Consider the following 14,069-nt stretch of genomic DNA (forward strand, 5'->3'; position numbering starts at 1 on the left):
GGGGGGGGGGAAGTCTTCAATTTGATTTTAAACACCAGCACTGATATTCCTCTTGAGTTTTCCTGTTCATTTTGCAAGAAATGAATTTGAAAGTTCTTCCTTTTAGCACATGGCCTAGGTCTCGATGTGGTGGGATCTGTATGGACACGCAGATTATAGCATGGAAATTTGCTACAGTCTGCAGCATCACCTTCCCTAATGTCTCTGCTGATGTTTTAAGTTTGGCAGACAGCAGAACTGCACTGAAGTTCTTGCCTAAGCTCTTCCCATTTTGCATTGTAGACTTCCAGAACACAGCAAGACTCCATCCTTAATATGTTGATTGGTGGCCAGTGCTGCTATGAATCACCAGACATGTTCTTGGTCATAAAGCAGCCAATCAGGTCTGTGGAGGAGGTATTTGGGAGAGCCAGCATAGGGCCTTGCATGCTCTATGAAGTAGACTCCACTAGATGCACTAAGCTTTGTCTCTCAGAAGAAAATAATTTTCTAGTGTCTCAGTGAGCATGGCTGAACACATCTGCATTGTTCAACTAGGCAAATACACAAACCAGCAGCATCACCATGCTGATGTCTTAGCGATAACGCATTGTGAAGCTTTCCTGTAATATCTACTGTAATACAAGATTGCTAGTTTTTTCTGTTCTCTGACAAATTGCAATTGTGTGTTGGTAATTTGTATGTTAGATTCCTTCCTTCATCCTTTCCAAAATCAGAATTGAAGTTTTACTGGGGAAAAAAAAAGGTTTTGTCTCTGCCCTTTAAAAATGCTGACATTAAGCTTTTCTTAAGAAAAAAAAAAAAAGTGATTTATTGAATTGTCTTTCTGGATAGCATGTCCTTTCAGAAGAAGACATTTATTTGAGAATGCAAAATTGCAGCTCTCACTTTCTCAGTTCAGAGAGATTGTGGTTCAAGCAGAAATCTATCTTCGGTAATTTGATAATAAGTAGTACTAAAGCTCTGTTGAAGCTTCTTGCTGAAGATCAGCAGCAACACCCAGCCAATTTGCTTCTGAAAATTTATTCTAAATATTCATTCAAATGAAACACAGCATGCTGTTGGATAAAATCTCTTCCAAGCAGGAACATTTGTCAGCTGAAGAGAGATTTTTGCTCTCAGTTGCTCTTGCACCACAACTCACATCCCCAACCCACTGAGGGATGCTGGGGACCTGGAGGGTGCGATGCTGACAAATGGCATGTGGAAACTGCTTGGAATGAACAGGATTCTGAAAATGCAAGATAATTCTTAGTGGTAAGGGGATGTGATTTCCAAATGTTTGACATTCTGTTTCTATTTAGCAGCACAACAGGAAAACAAACAAAAGAAAATCAAGTCTCTGTGAAAACAGACTTCACTACAAAAACACAAACCCTAAAATAGTAGCAGCCTTCACATTTGGATTGTTTTTAATGAAGTATTTCGTAGATAAATGAGAACAATGAATGTTAATTTCATTTATTTCCAGAATTTATTTTATATTTAAATTGTTTGGCACAAAAACCAATTTCCACAATGAGATTAAACTACCTTTGCTTTCAGACAGGTGATCGCTGTAGTTATTTTCTGGCACTCTCTAGTATATTAAACTGAGTGAACTTGTAAGTGCTTTGCTGGCAAAAGGCCACCTCTGCAGCAAGATTTTGAAAATAATTTGTAGCCTGCCAGCTGTCAGGTTTCTGGCTGATGGCAAGACCAGAGTCTGCTCTGTAACCTCCCTTAGATGTCGTAATATCAAGTGAGGTTTTGTTCTTAGTAGCCTGTACAGAAAGTCTGTTACAGCTGGAAAATGTATGTTGATCTTCCAGCTCCTGTGTAGCTACGTAATGTCTGTAAATCAGCAAATTTAAATTACGGAAAGGTGTATTTCATGATGTATTTCAGATAAGCATGACCTAACTCTTCAGTGTTTTCCGGTAGATATGGCTGCCTAGTGTTTTTTTTATTAAAAAAAAACAACAACAAACAAACAAAACAACAACAAAAACAAAAAAAACCCTCTTACAAACTGCATAGAAATTTTGAGTGATTCAAAGATGAAAATTAGTTATCAAAGTGCCTTTGTCACATCGAAGTGCCACCTAGAGGCATGTAGGAGTTGTTGCGCAGGTCTATCAGTTGCTTCATGGCAAAAAAGTGACCAACACGATGCTTTGTGAAATGCTGTGTCTGAGGTTTGTTCCAGTTCCTCTGAATGCTCAGCTCGGTTCTTTTTTTTCAGTGTTCAGTGTGTTTTCTTTGACTTATTAGTATTCAACAGCTAACACTAAAGTGCTTGTTTTTTTTTAAGAAATTGCAATTGTATTCTAGTTTTAAATGTTTGTGTTTAATTTAACATATAGAGCACTTAGAATTTTTTTATCCCGTCAACATCTTTTCTTAAAACTCTTATTCTATACTACTAAGGAAGTCATAAAAAGAAACTGGAGGAGATATCTGCAAATAGAAACAGTGATGCACTAAATATTGTTTATGATGATGTGGCAGCTCTACTAGTTCTAGCTGAGGGTGAAGGGATGCATTTTATTTCCCAACTTATTACTTTTCTGTGATTTTTCTTTACCTGGTAAACTTGATTTCGTTTGTTTGTTTAGGATTTTCTCTTCTGAGATGTGGGGTTTTTTTTCTATGTGATTTTAGCCAATTATGAATAATCATTAGAAATTATTATAATCTTTATTTGAAGTCCAATTGTTCTGGAAGAATAAAGTATGGCTAACTGTTATCCACTAGAGACAAAATCTTTAGACCTCTTTCATAGTTAGAGAGCCTAAAAAATGGCTCTTGAATCTTTAAAGATATCCTCTTATTTGATTCATTTCACTTACATGTACAGGGTTTCTTTACCAACAGCCGAACCTGCACCAAACAGTGTCTCACAAAAGCTTATTCCAAATAACGCTGCATGCCAGTGACCTCCATTTACTGCCAGCCAGACCCAGTCCTGCCGATTTGGAGGCAAAAGGCTTTTTACTATATTCTCAATCTTATAGTGATCTAGTCCTTAAAGTGAGGCCAAGGATTAAAGGACTCCAGCTTCTGTTTAAGCTTATTTTAAAAAGTTTTTTAAAGTTGAATTTGTGATTCAAGACCTGGTATGGGCTATTTCATGAGTATTTTGTGTATCAAGACCAGTCCTGTGGTTTAATAATAAACACTGTTCAGTGGTTAAAAAGTCTCATGTTAAGAGAATTGAAACCCATACTGACATCTGCTAAAATGAGTTTAATGAAAGCTGTCTGAAATCTGTCAGTTATCCAAGTCCTTAGAGGGTGCTTAATGGATTCTGACATATTGGGAATGGTAAACCAAATTTAGTTCCTTTTTCTACAATTCAGATTTGTTAAATGAATGGACAGAAACAAAATATGCATGTTGGAAACATTCCTAGGCTATAAATCATTTGTCTGTCTGATTTATGTAGGGTTTTCCAGGAGATATTGGAGTACCTGGATTAAATGGCCCTGAAGGTCCCAAGGTAAGACTATGAAAAATTATTCACGCTTACAGCTAATCAGTATGAATTGGTGAGGAAAAGGTCTGAGAGATGGAAATTACATTATGAGAAGAAAATCTTTCTGTCAAAATGCAAATACTTTGCCTCAGGTGTTCGTATGAAGAAGTTAATCTGATGTTTACCAGTGTCTGCATGATTAGGAGAGGTAGTAACTGTGTTATGCAGAGACTTTGAATGGCAAGATGAATACAAGAAAATCTGGAGAAAGCACTGTGTAGCTAGGAAGTACTGTGTATTTCACCAGTATTGAAAATGGTGCTTGTCAAAGGCGCACAGACCTTTATCATCTCACTTGTCTAATACAGACTTTTTAACAAATTTTGAAATTAATACTAGATAAAAATACATAGAAAGAAGATAGAAGTAATGTACAAGTTTAAATAATTAGAGTTATATAGACTAATATTTTAGACTAAGTTTAGCAATGATTCATACAGAGAAGTTTAAATGAAGGTTTGGATAAAAACACATATGGGAAGTTCTTGTTTATAATGAGTAGGATAGAGATGAGTACAGTTAATAGAAATGCAGGTGCATCAGAAATTAACCCGAAGGGAGATATTTGTTTAGTTTGTTTATTGTTGAAAGAACCAGTGGAGATTCTCACTCAGTATCCTTGGACTATCCTTAGGTAATATTTTCATCAATAAATTGCACAAGTATGCTGGAATTAAATTTGTGTATCGAACAAGGTTGAGCACTTTCAGATAATCTTAAAAACTGCACTTTGTACCAGTTCACCCCACTCATGTTTCTTCAGATTGATGTGTGCTGGGATTAAAACAATAAATCCTACTGTAAACATAGAGCTTTGCAGCTGGCAGCAATAGAAAAGGCAGTGCCAGATCTCCTTGAAAGGAAAGCATGATAAGGTTGTCAAAACCAAAGTGAAATTCTAGAATACATGAGGGAGGGTGTCATGTTAATGCTACTGTACAAAGCACAAGAAGATTTAAGTAGTACGCAGAGTTCTGGGGATTTGTACTCCAGGAGAACACAATCAAATGGGAATAGATTGAGAAAAGATTATTTGAATGACTATTCTGAAAGACAGTTTATTTTTCCCTACCAAAATAAAGGGCCTTTTCAAGCTTTGTAAACATAGCAAAGGGCAGAAATTGTGCGGAGACCAAAGAACTATGCAGGACCAAGGGCATGAACTTTTTGCTTCAAGGACAAAACACTAAAGTTGTTTGCGAATAAACAGAGACGGAAATGAGAAGATTTCTCATCAGTAGAGTTGTGAAATTCTGTGGCAGATTGCTTAAGGCAACATAGTACAGGAAACTGCAAATGGTTTAAGGATATAGTTTTATTTATTTTACCTGGAAAATGGTAACAATCATTTCATGACAAAATTCATCATGCTTTGAGAACGACCATCACAAATAATGCGCTCACCAAAGCCATAACCAATCTTTTCTGCATCTTATGTCTTTATCTGTGTCAGAAACCCTGTCCCAAAATAACCCAGAAACGATTTAGAGGGAAGTCTGGAAAAAAGAATTATTTGATGCATTGAAAGGGAGAAATTAAAAGTACATTTCCAGAGGCAGACATGAACTTTTTTCATTCTGATTTATTTGTTTGCTAATTTGTGTAATGGTCTTCCTTACATGAATGATTACCAGACCATTGAGTGGTAATTGCTCCAATGTTTCTGAGAACTATCAAGCTACTTTATAGTGACAAAAGATTGTATACAGGATTTAGGGGCGACAGGAGAAAAGGAATACAACAGCTCTTGATGTACAGATCAAATCTGATCCTCCAAGCAGAGGCATGAATTCTGAGATCCTATTCCTACTGGCCAGTCTCTCCATTAACTGAGATTGGATGATTCCAAGTGTTACAATGGATATTTTTGACTGGCTTGATATTTAACATATACATTACCACTCTATTCCATTTCCACCCAAACATCAATTTAAAAAAATTCTAAAAGGTAGCCAATAACATTTATTTCAGAGTATGCATTCCAGTAATGGAGAAATTACATGGCTGAACAGGATTTGGTGGTCTCCAACACATTTGCTTTTAAAGACAAGAAGCTTAGACAGCATGCTCTAATCAGGAAGATTTGATTGCTTACATTTGAAATGGAAGATTACCAAACTGAAAAAATTCCTAAATGATTCCTAGTGCTATGGGAGGAAGGCTGCACATTGGAAATGTTTGGCTGTCATGGTTTCCAGCTGTCTTGTGTGGACTGCTGTTTTTTTGTTTTTTTTTTTAAAAATTCTTTCAACTTTTTATTTTTAGAGCTGTTTCTACTGTGTTGTGCTTTTCTGCATGTTTTTGTTTCTACTTCCTCAGAAGAAATACCCATTTCAAAAGACAAGAGGCAAGATAAACTTTATATCTTAGTAGCTGGCAAGGGAGAACTTTGGTCCCTTGTTGGAAAGTTTAAGCTTTATGAGCATGATCAGCCATTTCTAAATACCAGCAGAACTGGATTACGAATTTTCCCTGAATTATTGCAGTAATCAGCAAATCTGACCTACTGAAAATAATGTTCAAAGGCTTTATTATGTAATTTGCTCTATAGTACATTACTCAGCTTGGAAACAATATTTTAGAAGGCGTTTGATCTTGATCCATTGCTTATAAATTTAAAAAAAAAAAAAGGTTTTTAAGAAGTTCTGAATTAGTTTGCTTCCTATGTTATTCTTGTAAGTATTTATGCTCTGTAACTGAGAAAATTGAGAAGAAAAGTCGGAGTATGGTGAGTACAGCTGTAGTTTTTTCCAGTAATTTGTGTTGTACTGTGCAAGTAGTTGAGAACTTCTGTCTTCTGCTCATTTATTTTTGCTTAGATAACATTTAATAAAAACAGCTGTTAGGAGTTCCACCAGTTTTTTAGGAAGTGGTCATCTAAGAAGTTGTCTATGTATGTACATTATATATAGATACACACACACGTGTGTATGTATCTATCTATAGATACGCACATGGGTATGATATACAGGATACCCCATTTGCAGACTACCTGAATTTTTTCCAGGCTCTTTGGCATGTGTCTAACGACTACCTTTGATTTCTGTTTGTTGTCTGAAACATCAAGGGGGAGATGGAAATTTCCTTTAGTCCTAATACCACCTTTATAGTGTGGGACTTTTTTTCCACATCCAGTTAAGTGCAGTGTGAAGTCTCATACAGTGGCAGCGCTGCTGACATTTTCATGGTGTAATTGCACTGCACTGAAAATCATTTCTCTTTATGTGCTTTGTTATTATACAATAATTTCTTGTCTTACTACACAAGAATACTGCTTATGTAGTGCTCCTAAAAGCCTTCCTGTCAAACAACATAGATTCTCCACCTCAGGCTTCCCTAAACTGGTGGTGACCTATAGATCTTGAAGTAGCCTGTTCCATTTTCTTTTCTGTTTTAGCTGGCGTGCTAACTGTTACTGGAGGAATGCCTGCACCTTCAGTCTAGACTTCAGCTTCATTAGTAAGCAATTAATAAGGCTTACACTTGGAACTTTCCCACCATCACTTTCTTGAAGGGCAGATTTTTTCTTTTCTGTGCTTTATCTCATATTGTTAATCTTTGGTTCCCAGAACACTAATAATATGATTACCCAGAGATAAAAGATATTGTCTTCTGCCAGATAAAGTGCTCTATCAAGTTATTACCAATGTAATTTGGATGACCAAGATTTTTGACACGCTGCTAGCTATTAGTTCATTTAACAAAGTTCTGAAAATGTTTTTGTAGCAGTCATAAAAACTCAAGAGTTGGCAAGCCAAGGTTCTTCATCTTTGGAAAGCTGTTTATAAACATGAACGAAAAGTGAAGGCTGAAAATCACAAGTAGTTTTGGACAAGCAAGCTAGTAGTTAGAATTCACTTTCTAGTTTGTTTTCATTGCAATGTTTTCATCAAGTGCTAAATACTATCTAATCAAAGGTCTATAAGAGTTATTTCTGTTCTGCTTTAATCTTTAATCTTAGTGATGGCGTGCTTTGTTCTCAGAAGAAGAGAGATGGTTCTTCTGCAAGATCCAGTATTTTATTTCCATTTCAAAAACTTAAAAATAATTAAAAAAAAATATCTACATAGTCAAAGTATGTAAGATAATCAGTTTTCCAGCAGATATTAGAATTCTACTTCATATTCTCTTGCCTTCCTAATGAACAAGAGTACTTTATGAGATATGCCTATCCAGCTTTGTGTTTGTGTCCAGGCTTTTAAGATGTGACAAATTATACCATAGTGGTTGTTAGCTGATGTAAGATCTTGCTGGTTTTGGTTGTTTAGGGACTTCTGGGTGACCGGGGATCTTCAGGGCCACAAGGACCCAAAGGAGTTGAGGTAAGATGGAAAAACTATTCAGTCAGCAGATTGTTTAAAAGGAAATGTTGTGAAGAGGAGGAAGATTAGAGAAGAGTGATTAGGTATTTATGGTGTTACTGTGCAAGATTTCATTTTGCTGCTTTTTTTTTTTTTTCATTTTGACTGGGGTTGCAAAGAGGTGTTACGTGGTTGTGTATCCTTTAAATTTATTCAGTGATGTTTATTCAGTGGTTTCAGTAAAATCTCAAGATCTGGGTCCTGAATCTGACATGGTTCTCTTGGGGAGACAGGGCAGAGTTGTGCATGGAGATAGAAAGCAAACCTGAATTTAATGAAAATGTCCTGGGTATACTTAAGTAAACTATAAGGCTCCGAATAATTGAAGTGAAGATAGTCAGCTTTTCTTCTTAATGGCTTATTAGGCACTCTAAATTCATCACAATACAAATAAAAGCTCATGTATCTTAGGCCCTCTGGCTAATTAACTGAAATCAGTTCTGTCTCTCAGTGTTTCTGTCTGATTTAAGTGCATGCGTATGCACATATGAAGCAAATGTATGATGATATACTAAGCAAAAAGAGTTGTCTGCAGATTCTATTTTTTCTTGGCATCAAGATTATTGAAGTCTTGATTATTTTCTTTTTTACTTTTGTTTTTCTTTTTAGGGAGAAGTAGGACCAGCTGGACCTATTGGCGCAGTCGGCCCAAGAGTAAGTAATTTTGTTGTTGCAGAATATTATTCAGCAGAAGTGCTGGTTTAAAAGATACATTTACTGCGGAAAAGAAAAAAAGACTGTTTTAAAATAACAAATGAATGTTTTAGGCAGAGATGGGAAAAGGAACATCATTCCAAATCCAGGTTTTGAAAGGAAACCACAACCATGGTGCACAAAGTAAAACCCATGAAAAGGAAAAGGTGACAATTTCAAACTGCTTATGGTGCTGCTTTGGCACAGATAAAACCACTGTGCAATTCTGAGGTCCTGAGTGAAATACACTGAGTACTGAAACTGGGGAAGAACTGAGTGTGAAACTTAACTTTCAGGGAGCAATGTAAATGACAAATATTTTAAGAAATCATTCTCTAGCAGATGTGGTTGATAATTGCTTAGAGCAGTACTGTTAGATTACCACAGTGCTATTTGGACTGATGTTTTCACTTTACCACTCTATTAGCTAGGAAAATGTACTAACCTCTAAGCATTTTGGGGACTTGAAGCCAATCTTTCCTGTTGCTCCTCACTTTTAGAGATTCCTATGTTGTTTTGCCTGTTCCTTAGTTCGTCAAAATTGAGAATTCTCTTTCTGTTAGACATAATATTTAAAAGCTTGTTTGCCACATTGAATAAGTAAAAGTAAAAATAATGAAAGGAAAATAATACTTTTCAGTTGAGGAAATATTGAACAAATTCAAATCACTCAATTTGATATTCCTGCTGAGAGCCTGAAGGAAATTTTTATTTTGTCTACCTCATACTTTTAATTTCCCCCTTGGGCAATGCACCATGGCTGGATAGTATCTCCCATGTTGTGCAGTGGCAATAGGACAGGTGCTGCTGCAGCACGTGACTCATGGGTCATTAGTCACCTGCATCAATGTGCATGCACCAGCCACTGTCAGCCGGTGGCAGAGAGACCCAAGAAGGAAACCAGCAAGCAGAAATATTTTCATATGGATCAGTTTGACCGAAGTTGACTTGGAAATGAGTATGCCATTGGTGTGCCTTATGTCTCCTTGGTTTCTCTCTCACAACATGCTGCTGGGAGAAGTTGTGGATCTGTGGTGGCCCCACGGTTGCTGTCTCCAGGCATCTCTGGGTAGCTTGCTGCTAATGTTCCTCTTGGAATGAGAGGTAGGGGAAATGGGAATTTTTCTTGGTGTGGAACCCTGCCTGTTCTTCCTCTCATCTTAGGGCCCAACTGTTCTCACCTGGGTTCCACAGCTCCTGTTGGCTGGAGCAGCCTCACAGCCCCAGGCCACCTTGTTCTCAGTGTCCCTCAGCACCGCTCCCACTGCTCACCCTGTGTCTGCCTTCCTGCTAGGAGCACACACTGCTCATGCTGGAGGGTGAGAATTGCAGAGATGGAGTTGTTGGATCTCATATAGTGCTCTTGGACACATCTGTCTTTTTAAGTTATGCTTGCTTGATTGCAATTGCACATTCATTTTGATTTACATAGGCTTTATTTTCAGCATCCTTGAAGGAAGTTTCAAACACATTTGAAGGTAAATGCTGTTGAAGCTGTGTTATTGTATTTGTCTTCAGTATACTAAATAAGTATCCAAGAGCAGGGAAGCTCTCTGAGAGGGAACCTGATAGAGTAAGAATCGATGGAGCCTTACTCAGGGCCCCAAGGTACCACCAGCTGTCAGCTCTGCCCTTCTGGGCAAATATCCCTAACTTGTTTTTGCAGCCTCCAAGTGCTGGGGATTCTTCTTTCTCTCTGGCAAATTGCCTCTGTTCTCTGCTTGTTTTACAGACAGTTTTCCTGATGTCTCACCTTTCTGTTTGAAAGTCTTGCCTATCTTTCTTACTACAGCCTCTTGCTTTCCTGTCCTACAAACCTATAGTCATGGTCAGTAAGTTGCTCCTCTCTTCCCCACCAATAATGCCCACCAAACTGTGTCTGTAAGTACTACACCCACCCTTTCCTTATTCTTACAGAAACTACTCTAGCTTTCTATTGTACAATAACAGAGGAAATTTCTATTTCTTCTAGAATCCATCTCCTCTACTTTAAGGGTTTCAGGTAAAAACATTCTGCCCCAAAATCAAATTTAAATGTGCACTAAGCAAACAGCAATAGTTTCTCCTCCCTTTTGCTCTCCCTTCCCCACCTGCTCATTCCTAGTGTTCACTTTTGAAAAAAGCAATAATAAATAAAAATGTGCATAACACCAAAAAACCTCTGGAACCCACCTAACAAATGCTACCAGCAAAACAGATCATTCTCTGTTGAAACAAGCAGTGAATAGGAGCCTGTGCTCTAAGTCTCAGGTTGGAAAAGAATTTTCATGCCTAAAACAGATGGATTTTGAGCTGAATTTGGTCACAGGATTTGATTTTCATTCATGTAATTCCAAACCTTCTCACCAGTTCTACTCCAGTGTTAAATAATTACGTTCTCCTAAATGAATCCTTATTATAAAAAAATATATATATATAAAGCTATGTTTTCTTTAGTAATTATTTGTCCTGTGAAAATACGTTACATACAGCATTAAATAAGTGATCGTTTATTAAATTCCATCTGTCAACTCTTTCTCAAAGGCTATCTGAAACTATCACTGTAACTATCTGTTGTAACTCAGCTCAGTGCAAGCATGTGTTCATAATTTTTTTTGTATCTTCATTGCTGGAGCAGAAAATGCCTTTGAAGTCCAACCAAAATGCTAAAAAGGTATTATGAGGTGTGGTTTATTATTATTATTATTATTTTTTCTGAAATACATGCTTAAAACAGAAGCTGGTATTTATATATTGTCATTAGATGAGCAGTTCTCCTGAAGACTGAGGAAAGTGCTCTCAAAGGCACAGTATTTCCTGTAAGTGGCTCATTGCTTCCTGTAGTTTGAGGGCATGTGAGAAGCTTGTAAAGGAATGGGAATGGAGTGATAATAAGATACATATATTAAAATATCCAAGCCTGTATCAACATATTGTGAGGTGAAAAGAAGCACAGGTGGTTGCTGTTTCCTGAAAGGGTAGAACGGAACTTTCAGTTAATAATTTAGGAAATGCATGTTTCCTTTGGGATTCCACTGCCCTGGAAGAATGATTTTGCTAGGGGTTAACAAGTAGAAAAGCAGCCATTGCTAGTCTGACCTTCCGTCACGGCTTTTCCTTCACGTGTAATTTACAGTCATATTGCAATTCTGTAGAAAGCCAAACCTGTGCATTTCACTTTGCTTTACCGTTGCAATCCTCTTGTTCTGTTTTCTGATCAGCTTGCATCTGCTGTGGGTCCTTCATTGCTCAGAGGTAACCGGAATGTTACAGCCAGGAAAGCTTTACAAGCTGTAACTGCAGTTAAGCTCTGACAGGACCAAAGCCATCAAGGTCATTAATAGTGGTTGCTAGTTTTCTTTCTATGAATTCTATTAAAAATATTCATTACATTCTACTCACCATAAAGATCTTATCATTCTTCAGAGCAAATGAGTAAAACACAACATAGTAACCTGCAGAGGTGCATAGTTTGTTCTATGCTTGTTCTAACCATTGTGGAAAGACATGACTTTCCTGCTCTGGGTCTCTCAGATCTTGTCTTCACAGCCTCTTCTCCCTGCATTCCTGATTGTGCCCTGTTCTAATCCATTTATCAAAACAAAAGCCTATTCCTAACTCAGTGAGATTTGTTGGAACTTGCAGAACAAAATGAAATCACTCAGGCAGAGAGAGAGGAAAAAAACACAAGAGAAAGAAGATTAATGAGAAGTCTGGGATTGTATAGTTTTGATTATATAATTAAAATAACAAAGAATTTCTTGAATGCCCAGAAACGAACACACATTCTGATCTTCAGGCATATACAGGCACAGAAAAGCCAGAGCAAAAGAGCCAGTTAGAAATGTCACGTCCTTTTCTGAAAGAACTTTTTTGGGATCTCTTACTTTGATCACTCTTGTTTCAGGACGACCATATGGAAAGGAAAGCTATCATTATGGAGAGTCTGATTGCAGTTATCAGCCTGCTGAAAGAAAACTGTGGTTTAACATCTGTTAGCTTCCTTCTAGCAGAAATTCACGTCTTCTTGATACAGGATCATTAAAATGTTGAATTCATTTTCCTTCTCCAATTGTCAGACCTGTGTGATCTCATTACCGACTATCTAAAGATCCAGCCCCAGCTCACTTGACCTTTACTTTTGGACCAAGACCTTTCTCTTGGAGCAGATGGTCGAAGGCAGGGCTGTGCTGTTCAAATAACCAAATCTGTAGGTCATGGTTTAAATTGTATAGGAAGTCAAGAATACCTGACTTTGATTTATAAATGCACTGGATTCAAACGCAGGTACTAAATATCACTAAACTGTTCTTTTTGAATATACATAGTTTGATAACCACAGAAACTAGGGTGAAATTGAAATACTAATTCATTCTGTTTATTTTAGGGAAAACCAGGACAGAAAGGTTATGTGGGTGGCCCTGGACCAGAAGGTTTAAAGGTAAATGCTGCTTTTATGTATGAAGTAAGTGTGTGTTTGGAGTATCAGCTGTGTACATGTATCCAGTGCAATATAGAATGATGTGTATTTGAAAGGATGAGAGTTATGCATGCATCCATCTGAGCCAACAGTTCCCAAATCACTGTTTATCAGAATGCTGGGATTGTCGTAGCACATAAACACTGAGCTTCCACTTCCAAAATATGTAGGAAAATGCTACATGACTTGCAGCATTATGAAGGAGAGCAAAATTCTTCTAGTTTAAAATATGGGATTTCTGGAAGGAGAAAAAGTATGTGTTAAAATAGAACTCAAATGGCAGTTTTCCTAATAAAATATTTTGTAACAAAATTACTGATAGAACGTGCAGGTAACATTTTACTTCTGAATCAATTCTGAAATAATCAAAGCAATCATATTAGTTAACAGGAAGATTTAAAGAAAATTACAACATCCATTCATAGTATTTGCTGACTTACAGTGTTCAGTGAGCCCTTAATATACAGCTTTCATTTTTGTGGAGTATTTATGAATATTCTATGATAAAGCTTACATATTTTTTACAAAAATAAAATCAACTGATGATTCCTTTGGTTTGTTCTATTCGGAACTGTAAACTGTAAACCTTGTGATTTATTTTTCACCAGTTGCATGATTTTAGTTTCTAAAGTTATAACTGGTTTCTGTAGGCTAGAAAATAAAGAGTCAGTTAGGAAAACAGAGAGCTTGAATATACACATATGAAAGAAATTACTTTTCTAATGAACTACCTCATCTGTTTTCCCCATTTAACAGGGAGAACAAGGAGACCAAGGAAACATTGGAAAAACTGGTGAAGCAGTAAGCTTGTGTTCTCTTGCTGCTTTTATTTTCACTTCTGTATTTGAGAGTGAATGATTAATTTATCATAGTAACATTATGATGAATTCTGGTTTTCTTTCAAGCTGTAGTATATAAGATTTAGCTTTGTGGTCTTTCAGAATCTTACTACTTAAAGAAATTCCTCAGTTAAAATATTTGTCAGAGTTGATTCTGGAGTTTTGTTTTGTTTCTGGTTGCTTTTGTTTTTGTTTTTTTT

At 36.8% G+C, this 14,069-nt stretch overlaps 1 protein-coding gene across 3 annotated transcripts in view; it reads left to right on the forward strand.

The window, feature by feature from the left end:
* Positions 1-14,069, forward strand: part of COL24A1 (collagen type XXIV alpha 1 chain) — a 120,750-nt gene that overhangs the window by 51,594 nt on the left and 55,087 nt on the right. For all 3 annotated transcript variants that reach the window (XM_019618662.2, XM_031554856.1, XM_031554857.1), the window contains exons 20-24: positions 3,428-3,481; positions 7,786-7,839; positions 8,488-8,532; positions 12,938-12,991; positions 13,787-13,831. In XM_019618662.2, the coding sequence (XP_019474207.2) occupies positions 3,428-3,481; positions 7,786-7,839; positions 8,488-8,532; positions 12,938-12,991; positions 13,787-13,831 (252 nt within the window). The remainder of the gene's footprint in view (positions 1-3,427; positions 3,482-7,785; positions 7,840-8,487; positions 8,533-12,937; positions 12,992-13,786; positions 13,832-14,069) is intronic.

Source organism: Meleagris gallopavo, chromosome 10 (assembly GCF_000146605.3).
Source record: "Meleagris gallopavo isolate NT-WF06-2002-E0010 breed Aviagen turkey brand Nicholas breeding stock chromosome 10, Turkey_5.1, whole genome shotgun sequence".
Taxonomy (NCBI): Eukaryota; Metazoa; Chordata; class Aves; order Galliformes; family Phasianidae; genus Meleagris; species Meleagris gallopavo.